Genomic DNA, 20,394 nt, shown 5'->3' with positions numbered 1-20,394 from the left:
GCTCAAAAAAAAGCTAAAACTCACGCAACACAAATCAGCAATGGAATCATAACAAATGTACAGAACCAATAAATCAAACCTACAGAAATTGTTAATATACAAAATCTTTACCCACTAACATGGTGAGAAAAATAACTAGTTATGTTACAGACACAGCCCATTTACACTAATGATTTGATTACTGGGTCACACTTTCATCCTCAGCCTAAAAGACAATAAAGCGCTTTTAACTGGCACAAATGAAGAAAGACAAATAATCTTCAAGCAAATGGTTTCAATATATGAAAAAGACTAATTTACTCTTGCTCTTACGTTTGTAAGCTTCCATGTTATTACTGATTAGTTTAACCAGACCACTAGCTAATGTATTTACGGTAGCTCTCAAAGTGCTGGGCCACAGGATTTGTCTTTATTAATAGGGTTTAGGTCTCATTTATCAAATTGCATTTCTTTGAAAATAGTTACCATAGTGCACATCCATTCAGTCTAGCTTTAGAATCAGTTATGAATGCCTTGACTTGCTTCTATCACTTGATATTGTTTGCAAAGGCTATAGTAATCATAATAGCCATGATTACTTATGCAAAAATTAAGTTATCAAAGGACCTCTTGAACTTCCTATGGAAGACATTTTTACATAATTTCTACACCAATTGTTCCAATTGCTTATTCATATGCTTTTGGAAAGAGGAGGCATGCTCAAGAATTTTAGCCTTAAGACATGTTCATTTCATACCAATATCAAGGCACTTATCGCTGGCGCTAAATGCAATATGTTTACTAATAAACACAATTACATAAATCACATTTTAATAAACGATATCACCTTGCAACACAATCATCATACACAATGCGAGAGAGAGAATGTATCAAACACAGACATTATTACCATAAAACAATTAAGTAGCATTTAGAACTTGTTTGCTTTTTTATCTAGCTGTAACCATTTAAAAACTGCTCAATATCTGTAGTCTCTTGTAATCAACTGAGTAATATGTTAAATGTAAACTTTACAAAGGAAGAAGAAGACAAAGGAAAGGCAATTTCTTACAAAGTGCAAAACTACTTGAAGGCATTACCTGTTCATGCAACAACAAAAAATCTAGTTACTGCAATTAGTTCTTGTGAACATTTCAATCAGTTATAAGTGTTAAATTAGACTGTGTTTGGGCAACAGGTATTGCATGTCCCTGCAAGTTCAAGATATGATAAAATGATTAGGTAGCATTTAGAAATTGTTTGCTGCTGGCCAATTGTAGCCAAGACTGTGTAATATCTGTAAGTCCCTCTCTCATTCTGAAAGTTTAAAAGCTCTTGTAATCAACTTCATCAAAAGTGAAACGTGAACTCCTATTAAGTATTACATCTCTCTCTCTCTCTTACAAGTATCCACAGGGTGATTTTCATACCTTAAAGAACTCCGCATGTGTCACCTTGTTTCCGTAAGTTGCTCATATTCCAAGTACAGTATGAATTAATATACATTACATGATAAAGTTAATATCCTTTAGTAGAAAGTAATTAATATATTGTGTTCATAAGCAAATATATAGTCTTACATACAATATCTACCAAAGGTTTCAAACAATGGATTACAATAGCCTATGTTCTAATAGCTTATGGTGTGTTGCAGATGCTTTTAAGATTTCACAAATTTATGCATGTAATAAAAATAAATAACAATATGCCTATAGTACATCTTTAAAAAGCCTTGTCAACACATACAGATTTGAATGAAATGTGTTATTTTCTAATGTGTATGTACCTGAATAGCCACCTGTTCAAAATAAAATCAGCGTGTGTAATGTACAGGTGCACTATATATATAAATGTATCCATAACACTGCTGTATATTTGTTTGCCTTTCTTTCTTTCTCTGCGTTACTCTTTATAAAAAATACTTTTCAAGTAGGGCCCACATAAGAAGGTTCAGCATATCTCATAAGTGTGTGTGTGTGTGTGTGTGTGTGTGTGTGTGTGTACACATACCAAAGTGTTTGAAGTTTATAAGCATATTTACTCTATAAGGTTATACGGTAATGACAAAGTAGGGGGAATAAGCGTATGATGTTGCCATTTTACATCCGTAGAATGTTTGTTTCATGATGTCAAGTAATTTCAATGTATTGTATAACTGGAATACAGAAGCCCATGAACTTACAGATACTTTGGGATCTGGCTTTCTGATAATTAAAATAACCCCTATATTATAACCTGCACTTTAATATTTTCTACATATCTTACAGCTAACAGCAATTCCACATAGTGCCTAACCCAACCTAACCTAACCTGTGGTACTTTACATTTATAGTTCCTAACCTTAACCTAACCTGTACTACTTTGCATTTCACATTCATTTTATATATATATATATATATATATATATATATATATATATATATTTATATATATATATATATATATATATATATATAAATTTTAAAATCAACATAAAGCTAATCAGTACATGTCTACTAAGTTGAGCTGTTAATGGCTTTATTATATAATTACAATTTTACACAGCTTTCTTAACCCTCTTACGCCGACTGGACGTATTTTAAGTCGACATTTTTTGTCTCCCGTGTGCCGACTGGACGTATTTTAGGTCGACTTACAAGTTTTTTTAAAATTCGCGGAAAAATACTTATAGGCCTACCAGCCTAAAAACTTTTGAATAACGCGCCTTGGGGGATGCTGGGAGTTCACGGATCAAGGTGTTGTTTTGTTTACAATCGTTACGCAGGCGCGCAAGCGTGAATTTCTTTCTTGCCGCATTAAAAAGTATCTGTGATACATCTCGGAAATTATTTCGTCACTTTGACATAATTTTTGTACCATTGTAAATTAGCTGTTACATGAAGTATTATATATGAAAATGTGCGCATTTTTATGTAGAATACAACAATAAAATACTCATGATTGTAGCTTTTATCAGTTTTGAGATATTTTCATATAAATAACGATAAGTGCCAAAATTTCAACCTTCGGTCAACTTTGACTCTACCAAAATGGTCGAAAAACGCAATTGTAAGCTAAAACGCTTATATTCTAGTAATATTTAATGATTTACCTTAATTTTGCAACTAATTGGAAGTCTCTAGCACAATATTTCGATTTATGGTGAATTTATGAAAAAACTTTTTCCTTACGTCCGCGCGGTAACTCTTCCGAAAAAAATCATACATGCGATTGTGGTAATGTTTGCACCATTTTAAAATTAGCCGTTATATAAAGTTTTATATATGGAAATGTGCGCAATTTCATGCACAATACAACTAAAACAACCCATGGTTGTAGCTTTTATCAGTTTTGAGATATTTTCATATAAATAACGATAATTGCCAAAATTTCAAACTTCGGTCAACTTTGACTCTACCGAAATGGTCGAAAAACGCAATTGTAAGCTAAAATGCTTATATTCTAGTAATATTCAAGCATTTACCTTCATTTTGCAACAAATTGAAAGTCTCTAGCACAATATTTCGATTTATGGTGAATTTAATGAAAAAAATAACATTTTCTTTACGTCTGCGCGGTAACTCTTCCGAAAAAATCATACGTGCGAATGTGGTAATGTTTGCCCCATTTTAAATTAGCCGTTACATAAAGTTTTATATATGAAAAAAAAAAAAAACGAAAATGTGCGCAATTTCATGTAGAATACAACAAAAAAATAATTGAAGGTTGTAGCTTTTCTCATTTTTGAAATATTTGCATATAAATCACGATAAATAGAAAAAAAACCACGTTCGGTCAACTTTGACTCTACCGAAATGGTCGAAAAACGCAATTGTAAGCTAAAAATCTTAGTCTAGTAATATTCAGTCATTTATCTTCATCTTGAAACAAATTTGAAGTCTCTAGCAAAATATTTAGATTTATGGTGAATTAAAAAAAAAAATCTTTCCTTCCCTCCGCTCGCAGATTCTCCGCCACAAATCTCCGAAATACGTACGTCCCATTCTCGGAATATTTGCTCCGCTTCATATTAGGCATTTCATAGAGTTTTATATATGAAAATGTGCGCAATTTCATGTAGAATAAAACGAAAAATATTTGAAGGTTGTAGCTTTTCTTATTTCCGAAATAATTGCATATAAAAAATATATATATAAAAAAATTCGACATTCGGTCAACTTTAACTCGTCAGATATGGTCGAAAACTGCAATTGTAAGCTAATACTCTTACAGTATAGTAATATTCAATCATTTGTCTTCATTTTGAAAGAAATTGGAAGTCTCTAGGACAAAATTTAGATTTATGGTGAATTTTTTGAAAAAAAATATTTGTTACGTTTCGCGCGTTACGATTCATGCATTATTTTGTGATAATATTTTCTCTGTATTGCTTTTATCGTTTTACAATGTGTTACATACCAAAATGATCGCAATTTAGTGTACATTACAACGAAAAAAAAAGAAACTTGTTACCTTTAACCGTTTTGCGCACAGCGCGATTTGAATACAATTATATATGAAATTTTGCGCTATCCATATATTGCAATTATTTTTATATATGATAAGGATAATTTTTTTCATTTCTGATGGTTGCATACTAAACTTCAGGCAATGACAAAAAAAAAGGAGCCAAAAATGAACTCTTAATATTGAAAACTAAGCGCGCTGTGATTTTTTGAAAAAAATATTTTTTCCGCTTCCGCGCTCACTCCGAAACCCCTCTGGCACACGGGAGACAATTTTTTATTTACCGCTCCGGCGTAAGAGGGTTAATGTATGTAGTACCTAAAAACTCAACCTCATAAAGTGTTTTTCTTTTAATTCCTCAACCAATGACTACTCAGGCCCAGAGATCACTCAAGTCTTTTCCCTCCGCAAGAGAAAAAACAGGTTGGGAATCCAGATTGTAACTTACTATCCACTTGAAAAGGCCACATAGTGGCAGAACACCAATAGCTAAGATACTTTAAAGGAGAAAATATGCCATCAGCAATACTTCAGGCAGATACAATAACGGAGAAACCAGCAGAGATAAACAAACCTCTATACTATTGGCAAAAGGTACTCTAAATAACAGCACCCTCTCACAGCAGAAGCTAGCAGAGAAATGCATACTCACTGATGTTAAACAACCAGTTAGGTTATTACAGAGGAGAGCAATATATAGTAAAACCAAGTGATAAAAGTAACAATATAGCTTTAAATAATTATTCAAGATATAAGCTAATAAAAACACCAACTTCAGTTAGACCAAAAACATTAAGATTCAGAGACTGAGAAGGCAGGAATCCTATCTAGACTTGCAAACTCATTAGGTAAGAACCCTATTCAGATTTCAATAAAAAGTGCTTTGAAAACTAGTTAAATGTCAGGCAGGAACTGCTTACAGAATCCAACGTCAGCTGCAAGACAATGCTGAAATTAAAATTTTCATCAAGGAATAACCAATCAAGTTTCATTTAAGAAAGATTCTTTAAGAACAACTTACTTATATTTTTGACAATTAACACATGAACATGGAAGCACCAAAGAAATTACATTTAGCATTCAATTACCCTTTTAGGTTTGGTACAGCATCCACATATCCTTTATTATTATTTCCATATGATGAAGAAAGCAACAAGAAATTACATGACAGAAATTGACTTCCCACTGGTCAATGATTAACTGCTTTCATATCCTCCATTTACTTAGTTGTGACTCTTCTTTTCTCAACCCTCCATTTACTTAGCTGACTGTTCTTTTCTCAATCAAATGTCTGTACCAGCTGTCTTCAAGACCTAAATCTATTCTCCTGCCTTTGAACACACATGTCAGTTTCATCGTTGTTTGAAATGTAAACTTTGCAAAACAGTCATGAATCACAGCTTTTTCAGTCATATACTCGTAGACTCTCTTTCATTTTTTTGTAAGAACCATTTTCTTGCAGTGAGAAGCAAGCTTCCTAAATGCATTAATTATGCTCTGTTTGCTACTGGGTAGTACGAACAAACAGGGTCACAAGTTCAAAATTTTGCTCTGCTTGCTTAAATATTCAGTTGGTAAAAATTTTGCAAAGAACAGAAAAATGCAAGGAAGAAGAAGAATCTGTTCCTTTAACCACTTCTCGTGATTAACTACCATGTAGTATTCGTCTTACAATCACAAGAATACTCATTCATACTTGTAAAATATTCATACTAATTTCTATCTTCTTGATTCAACTCGTTCTTTAATGAATTCCCATTTTCTAATAGCAGCGTGCTTTGTTTACTTTGTGAATTTCCAATGTCAGACACTGCTCACCTGAAATTCTCCAAGTCCATAACTTTGAAAGTTATGAACTAGGAAAAAATACTGAATTTTAAATATTGCATGTTATTTTCTTCTTTTTATCCTTCTAGCATTCAAAGTAATTCTTTATAACATTGCATGACCTTAAATGTTCAGTGGACAGTATAATCTATGACTGCCAAAATAACTTGGGAATGTATATATTAAAAAAAATTGTGCACTACATATTAAAAACAAACTTATGAATTCAAGATATGAATGGTTGTCCAGAACGTACTTGTTCATAAGTAGGGTACTCTTATTTACCAGAGGAACAACCGTAACAATTTCAGCCTTACAATCCAGTATATTACCAAGATAATAAAACTTTCTGTCTTATCCGTCCATATCTTCACTGCGACTCGGAATGCTAGGAACTGGGAATCCTTAACTCCACCTAAACCCACACATCTTGAACGCCTCCTATGACACCTCTTACTGTATTTTGTTAAATCCAACACTTTACCCACAATCTTTTTCATGAGGTACCTTCTCCTATGCTTCTTTACTATCACCCAAATAATACAGGTCTGAATTTTCAACTCTATAATCACTAACCACTACCTGAATACAAATCCTGCTCTATCCTACAGCAGTTACATGGATAAATTAGAATATGTTATCTGTCTGAAATAAATAAATCACAAAAGCCTTTACTGTTTTTCTAGATTGATTTTTTTTAAGAAGACATTTTTTTCTTGATAATTATACATTAAAGAAGTATCAGAGGTCAAGAAAGGAAATGAAATAAACAAATTTACTGGAACACAAGAATTTTTCCATGGATTTTGAGAGGGCATTATCTTGAGCATCAACAAAAACACATGAATATCTCATTAACCCTTAGCCGCCGAAGCTGAATTTTAAAAATTGTCTCTTGTATGCCGGCGACGTTCACAAGTGAGTGCCGAAGCGGAAAAAAGGTTTTTTTTCAAAAAATCACAGCACACTTAGTTTTCAAGATTAAGAGTTCATTTTTGGCTCCTTTTTTTGTCATTGCCTGAAGTTTAGTATGCAACCATCAGAAATGAAAAAAAAAATCATTATCATATATAAATATTGGGATATATGACAGTGCGAAAAAAAAAAAAGAAAAAAAATTTCATATATAATTGTATACAAATCGCGCTGTGAGCAAAACGGTTAAAGCTAACGAGTTAATTTTTTTCATTGTATTGTACACTAAATTGCGATCATTTTGGTATATAACACATTGTAAAACGAGCAAGGCAACACAGAGAAAATATTATCACAAAATGATGCATGAATTCGTAACGTGCAGACGTAAAAAAAAGCCGTTTTCAAAAATTCACCATAAAACGAAATATTGTGCTAGAGACTTCCCGTTTGTTGCAAAATGAAGGTAAATGATTGAATATTACTAGACTGTAAGTGTTGTAGCTTACAATTGCAGTTTTTGACCATTTCGGTCAAGTTAAAGTTGACCAAAGGACGAATTTTTTCTATTTATCGTTATTTATATGAAAATATTTCAAAACTGATAAAAGCTACAACCATGGGTTGTTTTTACTTGTATTCTACATGAAATTGTGCACATTTTCATATATAAAACTTTATGTAACGGCTAATTTAAAATGGTGCAAACATTACGACAATCTGACGAAAAAATTTCTAATTTTTTTCGAAAGTTACCGCGCGGATGTAAGGAAAATTTTTTTTTTTATATATAAATTCACTATAAATCGAAATAGTGCTAAAGACTTCCAATTTGTTGCAAAATAAAGGTAAATGATTGAATATTACTAGAATGTAAGTTTTAGCTTACAATTCTGTTTTTTTATCATTTCGGTCGAGTCAAAGTTGACCGAAGGTTGATATTTTGGCACTTATCGTTATTTATATGAAAATATTTCAAAACTGAAAAAAGCTACAACCATGGATTGTTTTTGTTGTATTCTACATGAAATTGCGCACATTTCCATATATAAACTTTATGTAACGGCTAATTTAAAATGGTGCAAACATTACGACAATCAGATGAAAAAAATTTATTATTTTTTCGGAAGAGTTACCGCGCATGTAAGGAAAAAGATTTTTTCAGAAATTCACCATAAATCAAAATATTGTGCTAGAAACTTCCAATTCATTGCAAAATTAAGGTAAATGATTGAATATTACTAGAATGTAAGAGTTTTAGCTTACAATTGCGTTTTTCGACCATTTCGGTAAGTCAAAGTTGACCGAAGGTTGAAATTTTTGCACTTATCGTTATTTATATAAAAATATTTCAAAACTGATAAACGCTACAACCATGAGTTGTTTTTAGTTGTATTCTACATGAAATTGCACACATTCTCATATATAATACTCCATGTAATGGCTAATGTAAAATGGTGCAAAAATTATGTCAAAGTGACGAAATAATTTCCGAGATGTGTCGCTGATGTTTTTTAGTGCGAGAAGAAAGCAATTCGCGCTTGCGCGCCTAGGTAACGATTGTAAACTAAACAACGCCTTGATCCGTGAGCTCCCAGCATCCCCCAAGGCGCGATTCAAAAGTTTTCGCCTGGTAGGCCTATAAGTATTTTTCAGCTAATTTAAATTTTTTTTTTTTTATATCGACGTACCATACGTCCAATAGGCACCCAACAGACAATTTATATTGACGTTTAATACGTCCTATCAGCGTTAAAGGGTTAATTATTAGCATCTCATATGAATTCATGAATCAAGTATTGTTTAACAATTTCATCTAAATACAGCCTTCTCTTGGGCCCCCATAACCACTGACATAGGCAGTGAAAACCTGCATGAACATTGGTCAATCACTGGTTGCCTGTGTTAAAAAAGACCAGAACTCTGATAAGATGATATAACTAGTTAATCATGGGTTTGCAGGTCTTTACAAACCTTCAGATTTATGACCGTCATAAGTAGATATATTTTTCTGATTCTTCAATTAAGACGGAGAAGTATGAACAACCACTTACGTAATAATTCAGCAAAATAAAAATTTTGTTCATTATATGGGAACATGCCAAACCTACAATAACAATTCCAGTGAAAAATTGTTTGGCCAGACCAACCTCCTTTCAGTCCCTCTCAATTGTTACTGCAACAATTGATGAAAGTCACTGAGGCATCAAATTACACGACAGATATAGAGAGAAGGGAATACCACTGTGATGTGACAGTGTTCACAGTGATAATAATTCTTTTACCTAAATAAAAAACTTGAAAACTGATGAACTGCACCTTTCCTTGCATCAAGTATAAGTAAGAGGTTTGTATTTGTGAAACATTATTCAATTTCATATTGTTGCAGTACAGTAAGTAATATGTAGCGAGAAGAAAATCTACCCTTATCAAGCCACTGGCAACAATATATCAGCAAGTTCAAGACAAACATCCCAATATCAATGAAAGCAGCCCAACAACGATAAAGCATTTCTCAATTAGCGTAATGGTGACATAGTTGGCCAATACAACTAAACTGACATACTATACTTAACAAATGTGTTGAAATTTTATATGGCGTATCACAGCTGTAATTCATAAATGTTTGTTCCCAAATTTTCATTTATTCTGTTCTTTTAGAATAAGTAGCATCCATTCTTATTACCAACTCTTCAATAATCCTCTACCTAAATAAATCATACTTCTGCTGTTATCAGGTATTCAACAATAATTGTGACGATAAATTCATAGATAAGTAAAGCTGGAATAATGAAAATATTCTGCTAGATAATAATCTGGTACCTATTTGATATCCTACACTTTCCCAGATGAAACATATATGTAAACATGCACTGCCTGCATTCCTAAATGTAGATTTGTAAAATTCATCACAGAATAGCCCAATCTAGATACTAACAATATCTACTGCAGTCCAAGAGGTTAAATCAGACTTAACCCAACCTTGATAGACCCCAGATCTAATATCAAAATAAACTGTCAATGATACTCAACTAAAAACAATGAATAAATGTCAGCAATAGAAATCCAATAAATATTCACAATTTACTTATTGTAATAAGTTATAATAAATATGCTTACTGCCTAATAAGTCTACAAGGGGGTTTAATAGTATGACTTTCTATAGGGTATCTTTTCTCTAATACGTACTGTGCCTATTGCTAACCATCTAAGAGTATTTTTCATTAATATTGCGAAACCGAAAGTTTTACTAATATCTCACTAAAGCTTATAATGCTACCACAGACAGAAACAAACACTTCAATATAATAAAGAAAAACATTCAAGGCAATTAACCCAACCTGAACAGCAATGCCATTGGTCCTAAAGAAATATATTCCTTACACATTTACATTCGATTGAATTTCCACAGCTATTTCCTTCCTTTGTAGCCATAAAAGTAGACAATTTCAGCTGGTAAGCTATTGTCAATGAAAATTTTATCATGTAAAGGTAATGATAATCAGCAAGACATGATACAGTGTCAACAAATCACCAAATAACTAACATGGCCGAGAAAAAAAATGCCTCCCACTGACACTGACTTCTATGCATGCACTCCTAACAGAATGGTGTAAATGAATGAATATAGTACACCATAATCATATGACATTTTGTACAATCCTGCTAATTTTACCTATCCACTAACATGTCTATCAAATGTGCTCCTTAACACATCTTCATAATATGCAGGACTTTTAACCAGCAAAAACAATAATTGCAAGTTACCAACAGACAAAATATGAATCTCAGTTCCATGAGGCCCTTCAGCTAGTTGTGAATCCACCTAGGCAAAGCTACTAATGAAATTCAGTGCTGGTTGATAAATAATTGTTTGATCTTAAACAATAATTCAAGTTAATGGGCAGCAAGCTTCATTTACAACTTACTTAAGAGGTCAGCCCTAATATTTCTAAACCACCCATATCCACTGCTGTTGTTCTTGTGCACGCGACATAGAATTTTTCGGGGTGAGTGGCTGACTACATGAAGTGTGTGACTGCTCATGAGAAGAGCTTGAAAAAGAGTGAGCGGTCTCCATCATGGTAGTATCAGTACCATGCTGAGCCTCATCCACCACCACTGCTGCACACTCTAGTGCTTCCTGACACAAAGCTGTCGTCTCTACTGTGTTGTCTGAAGGAAGAAAGTAAAAACAAAAATACAGGAAGTCCAGATACTCACAGTCTTATTATATGTGCATCAATATTATTTACATACAAATGTATATTTGTATATATATGTATGTTCATAAAAAATTAAATGCATAAGTGTAGGTACAGTGTAATACACACACACATACATTACACATATGCATTCACATTTATACAAACACATATATATATAATGCACATAATATACAAAAATACGCATATCCTTTCATTTTAAGAATATTTATTGCAAAACATACCAATTTACCTCAGAAAGATGAAACACAGCAAAGTCAGTCTTATTCTGAATTCTTCTTCAAAATCTGTCTTTTCTTGAATAAAGGAACATGGTTTATTTTAGAATGATAATTTCTTGAAATACAGCATTCACCTGTGAATGACTCACTATATACCTCAAAATATTTGAAATCTATAATTCAACAACAGTAATCTTCTGTATTTTCATAAAAAAACAGAAAAAAGCTGACTCTTCCCATTTCCCATCATATCATTCAATATTTACAGAATATTATACATAACCTAAAGATACAAAACTGGATAAAAAAATGCAATAAGTAAACCATGTTTCCTAGCTTTTAATTACTGTGCACCAATAAGACCCACAGATTGTAATATGAAGGTACAACTACAATAACAAACCATTAAAAATTTTGGGATAAGATTCTAAAGAACAGAACCATTAGCATGAACATCTTCCTTGTATTCATGGAGAAAACCACCATAAACCAGTACCTACAACTGGAAATAATATTCACATCATGGAAAAGTCTTCATATATGATGACAAAACAATTACAAATTTTGTAGTACATACAAAAATAATTGGCATTTGCTTTGGATGGATCAACTTCCCAGTCTGCATTATGACAGGAACAAAAGTACACCTAACTGTATAAAACTAAAAAATAAAGTACTATCAAAGAGATTCCATTTTATCTCCAGTATCATTTTTTTTTCCCATTGACATGTACAAAATGAAAAGAAAAATCTACTTACTCTGTACAACAAACAACAATCACAAGCCTTCTTGCAAAATAAGTAAGTAATGTAATTCCTACTCTACAAAAGCAAAAATTAAACCAAGTGACTGAACCTCACGTAACTTCCCATTTCCTTTTAATCTGTGACCGATATCTTAAGTTGTCCTAACTTTGAAACATCATCTGCAAAGGCCTTTTATTTGCATAAATGCTAGGAGGGAAAAATTGTTTTTGTGTTTGTGATCTCCATGGGTTAAATGTCAAAAAATAAAATCCACAGACAACATATTTAATTTTAATTCATATGATAAAAAAAGAATTAATACAAAATTAATTCTGGGTTATTCATCAGCTAGCCTATAATAACTCAAGTTCTGGTAATAAGAGACATCTGACCATTATATTATGCAAAACACTAATCTCCAGAGAAGAATTGCAGTTTATTTTTTCAAACGCATCATTTACAAAAACAGGTTTTAAAGTAAGAAAATCCTATTTTTAGTAGCACTGTGAGTCATCATAGGAATTACACTCATGGTCCCTAAGGGCTCTATAACGCTGACCAACCAACCAATAACAAAGAATTCTCTATAGTTGGCCTTGGCCAGAATTGGCCTCCCCAAACTGTCAAGAAGGTATCTGTATGTATTACCCATTGTAAATATGGTGGCCAGGTCAGCCTGTTTGCTAGAGATCCCTTCCAGGTCCACAGACAGAGTATACATTACTCCCATTCTCAGATAATGGTGATTGCAAAGCCTTTTCCTGTCATGGAGTGGCTGACTTTGTATAAATCCTACAGCCAGAATCTAAGGAATACATCTACCACAGACCTATAACGTACTGCAGCAGGCCCAGACTTTGCTCCAGTTGTCATTTGGAAAAGTTGGGCTGCGCAAGGAATCTTCTTTGGTCTTCCCTTATTCAGGTTTGAATGCTGTTGGGAAGACAGCTGGCTACGATAAGTAACCAACAAAGTCCCAGCCAGGAGACATCTGCTGGATGTAAGGTGGGACTTGTTCCTATTAAGAAACCTTTAGACTAGAGTCTCGACTACCACAATCAGGTTTCATCAGTACTCTTCTAGGATAGCTCCCTAGATTAGCCAATCATCTAGGTAGGCCATCAGTTAAAATTCCTTCATTCCTGAGCTCCCATAAAATAAATAAGTGCAGTATACATAAAATTTTTTGCATACAACATGGTTGTTCAAATTTGATGGGTCAAAGATCACCCTATTCAAAGGAATGCTTCTTGGGATGCTGAGGAGTGGTAGCATATAAAGCCATCTCCCTCTAAGGTCCCTTTTTAAAAGGGGTCTGCTGTTTGGGAAAAGCTCATTCAGAAGGAGGTGAGACTTTCTCCACCCTAGCCCATTGAAAATCATACTGTGCCCCTAAGGAGAGGACTTCCACTGCATATGATACTGTAGAAGACAACCCCTACCATGCAAATCCTATTGGGCTCCATCTCTTCCTTTCTTTGTAATATGAAGTCTGGAAGTAGATTTGTCTTTCTCAGATAGGAGTGTCTTGTCCACTTCGAAAGGGGTACTGATGCGATTGTTGTCCTTTCTTCTGTTGTCAGAGAAGTCCCTTAGAAGTGATTGGAAGCTTGTAAGGCTCTGATTTATAACATGCTTTTTCACAAGTTAAGGAAGAGAAGCAACAAAAGGGCTATTGTTTAGTGCTGAACCCCATTCAATCATCAGGGGAAAATTGGATCTTTAAAATGTGATGATGATCTGAACAAACAGTTACCAGGTGTTCTGAGTCTAAAGGCAAAGGAATGTTTTTTTCCACCACAGTGTATTACAAATAATTTCTGAAACAATAATTTTCTTTCGTACAAATCCATTACTATAGTACACTGCTCTAAGCCCACTGTCAGCTTCTCCCAATCACACTTCCAAAAAAAATATGGTGGATTCCACCTGGTCAGATAAGTACATCCTAACCCCAAAGCTCCTTCCTCACATAAAACTTTCTTATTTCATATTAAGGAAAATCTGAAATAAAACCAGACCATCTGCAGACCCTACTAATCCTAATAGTACTGTATAATCTAAATGACAAAAATCAACCTTCACAGCATAACAACGACATCTAGCATTTCTTACTCGCTAAAGCTTGAACATAAGCCTAAATAAACAAAATCAAGAAAAGTCAACTCAATTTATTTACTTCCAAAGTACTAATATGAAAGCTGACTGAACATCATAACCATACCAAACTTAAATGGTTATGAAAGTTAAATAATGGATGACTTACATTGTAATCATAAATGAAGAATGAACAGATGACTCTTCAACCAAAAGTTAGCTTACAGTTAAGATCTTCATCAACATTGGCCAGCCTCAGCCTAGCAAAGTCCCTACACCAAACATGTCAGGTCAGAGCGATCTTAATTGCATTTCTTTACAATAATGATGCCAGATGGGTAGAGTATCATTCTAGAGTTGTTTTCCCTAGTCACAGTTGTGGTCCCTTCAACTGCCACACTCCTGCACAAGGTTGTGGTCACTGTTCCAATTTCAGCCATGGTTGGACAGCATAGTAGTCCTACTTCTACACTGGCCCAGCCAGTCATCACTGGAATGGCACAGTTCTAAGTGCTACCAGTGGCCAAAACTCTTATTGCTGAGAAGAACATCACTAGATGTAAATCACTCCTTTTAGATCCGATGAGGTAATTGGCTGTGTACATCCTAGACCATGGCCAGAGTTAGCTAATCTGGAGGAATCAACAAATGGGTCCCAGGAACAGGATATCATAATTATAGCTTGGGGTGCAGTTGTGGACTGGGCTATAGTGGAAATGGCCAACTGCCTTAATTGCTGCTGCATCATGTTTTGAAGAAAAAAGAATAGCTACTCCTTCAAATGAGAAACATAGGAGTCAGCCAAAGCAACAATATCTACAGGTGATGCAACAAGCAGTGGCTGATAAACAGGTGAATTAGACTGGTTGGAGGATGGGCTGCCTTTACCTGGACAGTGAACAACAATATAATTTGAAGATGGTTGTTTCTTTATAGCTGTCAGAGAGTATTCTGCTGCCCAACTGGTTCCCCACTATGTATATACACTTGTACCCCTTTGCATTTTATTCATTCCAAACTCTACCATTACTCAATCATCCTCTGTGTATGTCAATACAAGATTTATGCACAGTTATTTCATGGATGAAAAAGAGAAAAAAGAAATAAACAATATTGAATACCCACACACAAAAAACAACTTAAGGATACAGAAGATCACAATATTCAAGTTATTATGGAACTGAGAGGACACCTTCATAAGGACTTTGGATGGATGGATTATGAGATTTAAGGACAAGCCCAAGCACTGGGGCCTGTTTTCATAAGGACTTTCATTATAAACTTGAGAGATAGCAGCAGAAATTACTGTATTCAGGTGAGGAAGTGGAAGCTGACCATTCTCCTTGAAGGATGTTTATAACCGCTAAAATCAAGCACTTTCTTCTTTATATCTTAGATAATCTGCCATTAAGGCTAGTAAGACAATGGTTTGTAATTTCATACAAACAACTATGCAGGATAGCTAAAAATGAATAAATTTGTGGCTCATAACTATCCAACCCAGCATACACAAGAGCACTCAGCAGGGACCATATCTCTGGCAAGACAGTGAAAAAGTCACCCTGTATCAAGGGATGCATGATAGCTTTTCTAATGATTATATTTGGTTATGAAATCTATGGTGCTAAATTGTTTCATATTCAATAGCTGGAAATTACATTCTAATGTGATTATTTCAACAGCAGCAAAGCTAAATCTTCATCAATGCACAGGGGTCACAGAATGAATGTGTTCACTTAGATTAATCAACAACCATTCAAGACATTTTGTCTAAAACGAACATACCATGGGAAAGACTTTACCTCTTCCCAGTTTTTTTTGTGGAAGAAAGTACAACACTGCTATTCATGCACGGCAAATGGACCCATGTTTAAAATGAAGTTACATGACAGAATCTGTTATATACTGTAATGGAAAATAAGTCTAATTATTACTGAGTATATTATTAACCAAATTTTTCCAAGAGGTTCAATCAGATAATTGAGACAATTCTAGACTTATAATGCCGGTACAAAAGATTTTCACTTAAATAAGGTGACAACTCAAGAAAGACCAAAGCCAACAGGCTAGACACTAAGTGAGAAGTTCCAAGGGAACAGATGAAAGGTAAAATGGAGAAAGCAAAAGAGCTGGGGATTTGCTTCAAAGAGGATGACTTCTTTCCCATATTTTGTGAAATTTTTTAATTGGTGTAATAACTAGTTGTGAGGGTTTGGTGCAATTTGCTATTTTTCATGCTGGCTAGATACATTTTCTGTCTTTAAAGGTGTTGAAGGTATTTAGCATCATCTTCTTGCAACAGGTACTTAACCCTCTTACGGCAATTGGACATATTAAACGTCGAGTCAAAATGTCTCCCGTATGCCGATTGGACGTATTATACGTCGACTCAAAAAACTTTTTTTTTTAAATTCGCGGAAAAATACTTATAGGCCTACCAGCCAAAAACTTTTGAATCACGCGCCTTGGGGAATGCTGGAAGTTCACGGATCAAGGCGTTGTTTTGTTTACAATCGTTACGCAGGCGCGCAAGCGCGAATTTCTTTCTTATCGCACTAAAAAGTATCAGTGACATCTCAAAAATTATTTTGTCACTTTGACATAATTTTTGCACCATTTTAAATTATCCGTTACACGGAGTATTATATATGAAAATGTGCGCAATTTCATGTAGAATACAAAAAAAAATACTCATGATTGTAGCTTTTATCAGTTTTGAAAATATTTTCATATAAAATGACGATGTGCCAAATTTTCAACCTTCGGTCAACTTTGACTCTACGAAATGGTCGAAAAACGCAATTGCAAGCTAAAACTTATATTATAGTAATATTCAATCATTTGACTTCATTTAGCAACAAATTGGATGTCTCTAGCACAATATTTCGATTATGGTGAATTTATGAAAAATCTTTTTCCTTACGTCTGCGCAGTAACTCTTCCGATAAATTTTTTTTTTGTGCGATTGGTCCTAAATAATGCACCATTTTAAATTTGCCGTTACATAAATTTTTATATATGGAAATGTGCGCAATTTCATGCACAATACATCTTAAAACAACAAATGGTTGTAGCTTTTATCAGTTTTGAAATATTTTCATATAAATAACGATAAGTGCAAAATTTCAACCTTCTTCGTCAACTTTGACTCTACCGAAATGGTTGAAAAACGCAATTGTAAGCTAAAAGTCTTATATTATAGTAATATTCAATCATTTACCTTCATTTTGCAACAAATTGGAAGTCTCTAGCACAATATTTTGATTTGTGGTGAATTTATGAAAAAAAAAAAAATATATATATATATATATACAATATATATAAAAATTTAGACATTCGGTCAAATTTAACTCGTCCGAAATGGTCAAAAACTGCAATTCTAAGCTAATATCTTACAGTATCATATCATTCAATCATTTGCCTTCATTTTGAAACAAATTGGAAGTCTCCAGAACAATATTTAGATTTATGGTGAATTTTTGGAAAAAAAAAAACATTTTTTTACGTCCGCTCGTTACGAATTCATGCATCATTTTGTGATAATATTTTTTCTGTGTTGCTTTGATCGTTTTACAATGTGTTATATATAAAAATGATAGCAATTTAGAGTACAATACAACGGAAAAAAAGTAACTCGTTAGCTTTAACCGTTTTTCGCACAGCTCGATTTGAATACAATTATGTATGAATTTTTTTTTTCGCTACCATATATCGCATTAGTATTTATATATGATAATGATATTTTTTTCATATCTAATGGTTGCACACTAAACTTCAGACAATGCCAAAAAAAGGAGCCAAAAATGAACTCTTAAACTCTTAATCTTGAAAACTAAGCGCGCTGTGATTTTTTGAAAAAATTATTTTTCCCGCTTCCACGCTCACTCCAAACCCGCCTCGGCATACGAGAGACGTTTTGGTTTTTAGGGCTTAGGCGTAAGAGGGTTAATATAGTGATATAGTGTATTTTTACACTTCTTTAATAAATTTTATAAAAAAGGTTATTTTCCAAGATAACTCAAATCTGACACTGAGCACTTGAATTTTTAAACATGAATCATTGAATTTTTATGGAATGACCAGTATGAGATTAATATACACAAACTCAGAAATAAAACAGATATTGATGGTTATTCAATAAAAGAATGTTTGCTTTTTCTATTACTACTGTACTCAAGTCACTAGGTTATCATAAAAGATATTACATCCCTGATATTACAACCAAATAACCTGAAATTTCCATTTGGAATAATAAGCCTGAAATTAAGGGACATTTTATGCAATATTTTTGTTTCAACAATGCTGAAAATCAGAGAGAGAGAGAGAGAGAGAGAGAGAGAGAGAGAGAGAGAGAGAGAGAGAGAGAGAGAGAAATCAGTGACGTTTTGATATTCAAATTTCTTGATGACAAAATGACAAAACTGTCAGAGAAACACATGTACTGTATTATGCATCACTCAGTGGTAAAATATGATTGCTTTGTTTATTTATTACCAAAGTCATAAAGTTAAAATACAATCATCTTAAACAATTGCTCTTTCTATCATCAAAATCTACTCGGCAGAGAAATTTGAGAAATACAAATAATAAAAGTGTAATGCATTTACAGTAATAAATTTCTGGAGATTTTTCCAAGATACTGACTGTGAAAAACATTTATGTATATGTCGCTGGCTACCTTTTGATGAAATTTGACCTTCATGGCTGTAAATATTGCCAAACGTGTTGGTTTACCCATTAAAATTGTCTCGGAAAAGTTCTCATATACCTAATGATTATATGCATAATCATTATGTAACAGCAAACCTCCACCAAACATTTTCACCTTACTGAGACCAGTAACACAAAATGTGAGGAAAAACAATTTACAACAAACACTTTAAATGAAAGACAAAACAGCAATTCCCTGAAGACGTCTAATACTGTATATCCACCTCTGAAGGGTACAAGACACAATATAAAATCAATAAAAATAGAAAACTACATCAAAATCAATTGTAATTAGGATCAAGGGTACTTCTTATTTTTTATCTTTGTGATAATACTTACAAATCTAAGTCTATGCTGATTTACCTGTTTCTGCATTTGTCTTATTTACTCATCTCTAAAATTTCAATATACTTATGAGCAGCTTATCTATATACCAAACGAAAACTCGTGAGGGTCTTCAAGCAAGACCACCCAAGATTTCATCAATAGTAAGTAAAAGTTAAGTACAAGTAACTGCTCCTAAGGATGAAACATGGTCCTAGCTTGAAAACATGCTGGCATCTTAAGCAACATAAGAAATTCATTACTTTGGTAACAAATTTATTGATGTTATGATGCTCAATCTAAAGAGGCCTGTTTAGTTGAAAATGAGAAAAGAGGTGAAGGGAAGAGAGACAGGTAAACTACTGATGGATGAAAATGTCCCATTAGTAGAGAAGACTTAAAATGGATGCATAAGACCACTACTAATCTATATAGCAGAAAAAGGAGCAAGTGGGCACTGACAAGCAAAATGGAGATTTTGAAAGGTAACCACATAGTGTCAAGATGACATGTTAAGAGAACTGACAAAGAACAGTTTGTAAAAAAACACTGTCAATAAGGAAACAGCAACATGAAGCATTATAAGGTTAAGAAATCATGGTGACATGGGATGGATGAAAGCTAGGCCTGATTGGAGTGCAAGCAAAAACAGTAACAGGACACAGTAAAGTAGAGAAAACTATTTTAGTTTTAACCCCACAGAGGGAAAAGCTGGTATAAAATGTATACTGAGTATATATTATTTTTTTATATCTAATAGTACTAGTTGCCCACATTACTTTCAATATCATTATGTGAATTCTTATTTAATGTACAGCATAATGCTTTAAATGCTACAAAATTCATTCATTTCCATAAACCAATTAAGAATAGTTAGGTTTACATTCATGGTCTTCTAATGC

The 20,394-nt window shown here is 33.4% G+C and overlaps 1 protein-coding gene across 8 annotated transcripts in view; it reads right to left on the bottom strand.

Annotated features, from left to right (window-relative positions):
- Positions 1–20,394, bottom strand: part of LOC135224737 (ankyrin repeat domain-containing protein 10-like) — a 107,063-nt gene that overhangs the window by 33,118 nt on the left and 53,551 nt on the right. Inside the window, exons 6-7 of one of the 8 annotated variants that reach the window (XM_064264059.1) lie at positions 11,626–11,689; positions 11,097–11,343 (exon numbers count right to left, since the gene is read on the bottom strand). The exons of 6 other annotated variants lie outside the window; for them this stretch is intronic. In XM_064264059.1, the coding sequence (XP_064120129.1) occupies positions 11,277–11,343; positions 11,626–11,689 (131 nt within the window). In that variant the 3' untranslated portion in view covers positions 11,097–11,276. Of the gene's footprint in view, positions 1–11,096; positions 11,344–11,625; positions 11,690–20,394 lie in introns of those variants that run through there. One more of the 8 variants, XM_064264056.1, reaches the window with a different exon arrangement.

This window comes from Macrobrachium nipponense, chromosome 12 (assembly GCF_015104395.2).
Source record: "Macrobrachium nipponense isolate FS-2020 chromosome 12, ASM1510439v2, whole genome shotgun sequence".
NCBI lineage: Eukaryota > Metazoa > Arthropoda > Malacostraca > Decapoda > Palaemonidae > Macrobrachium > Macrobrachium nipponense.
The sequence above is the reverse complement of the archived record's forward strand: the minus strand, read 5'-3'. Positions and strand labels throughout refer to the sequence as shown.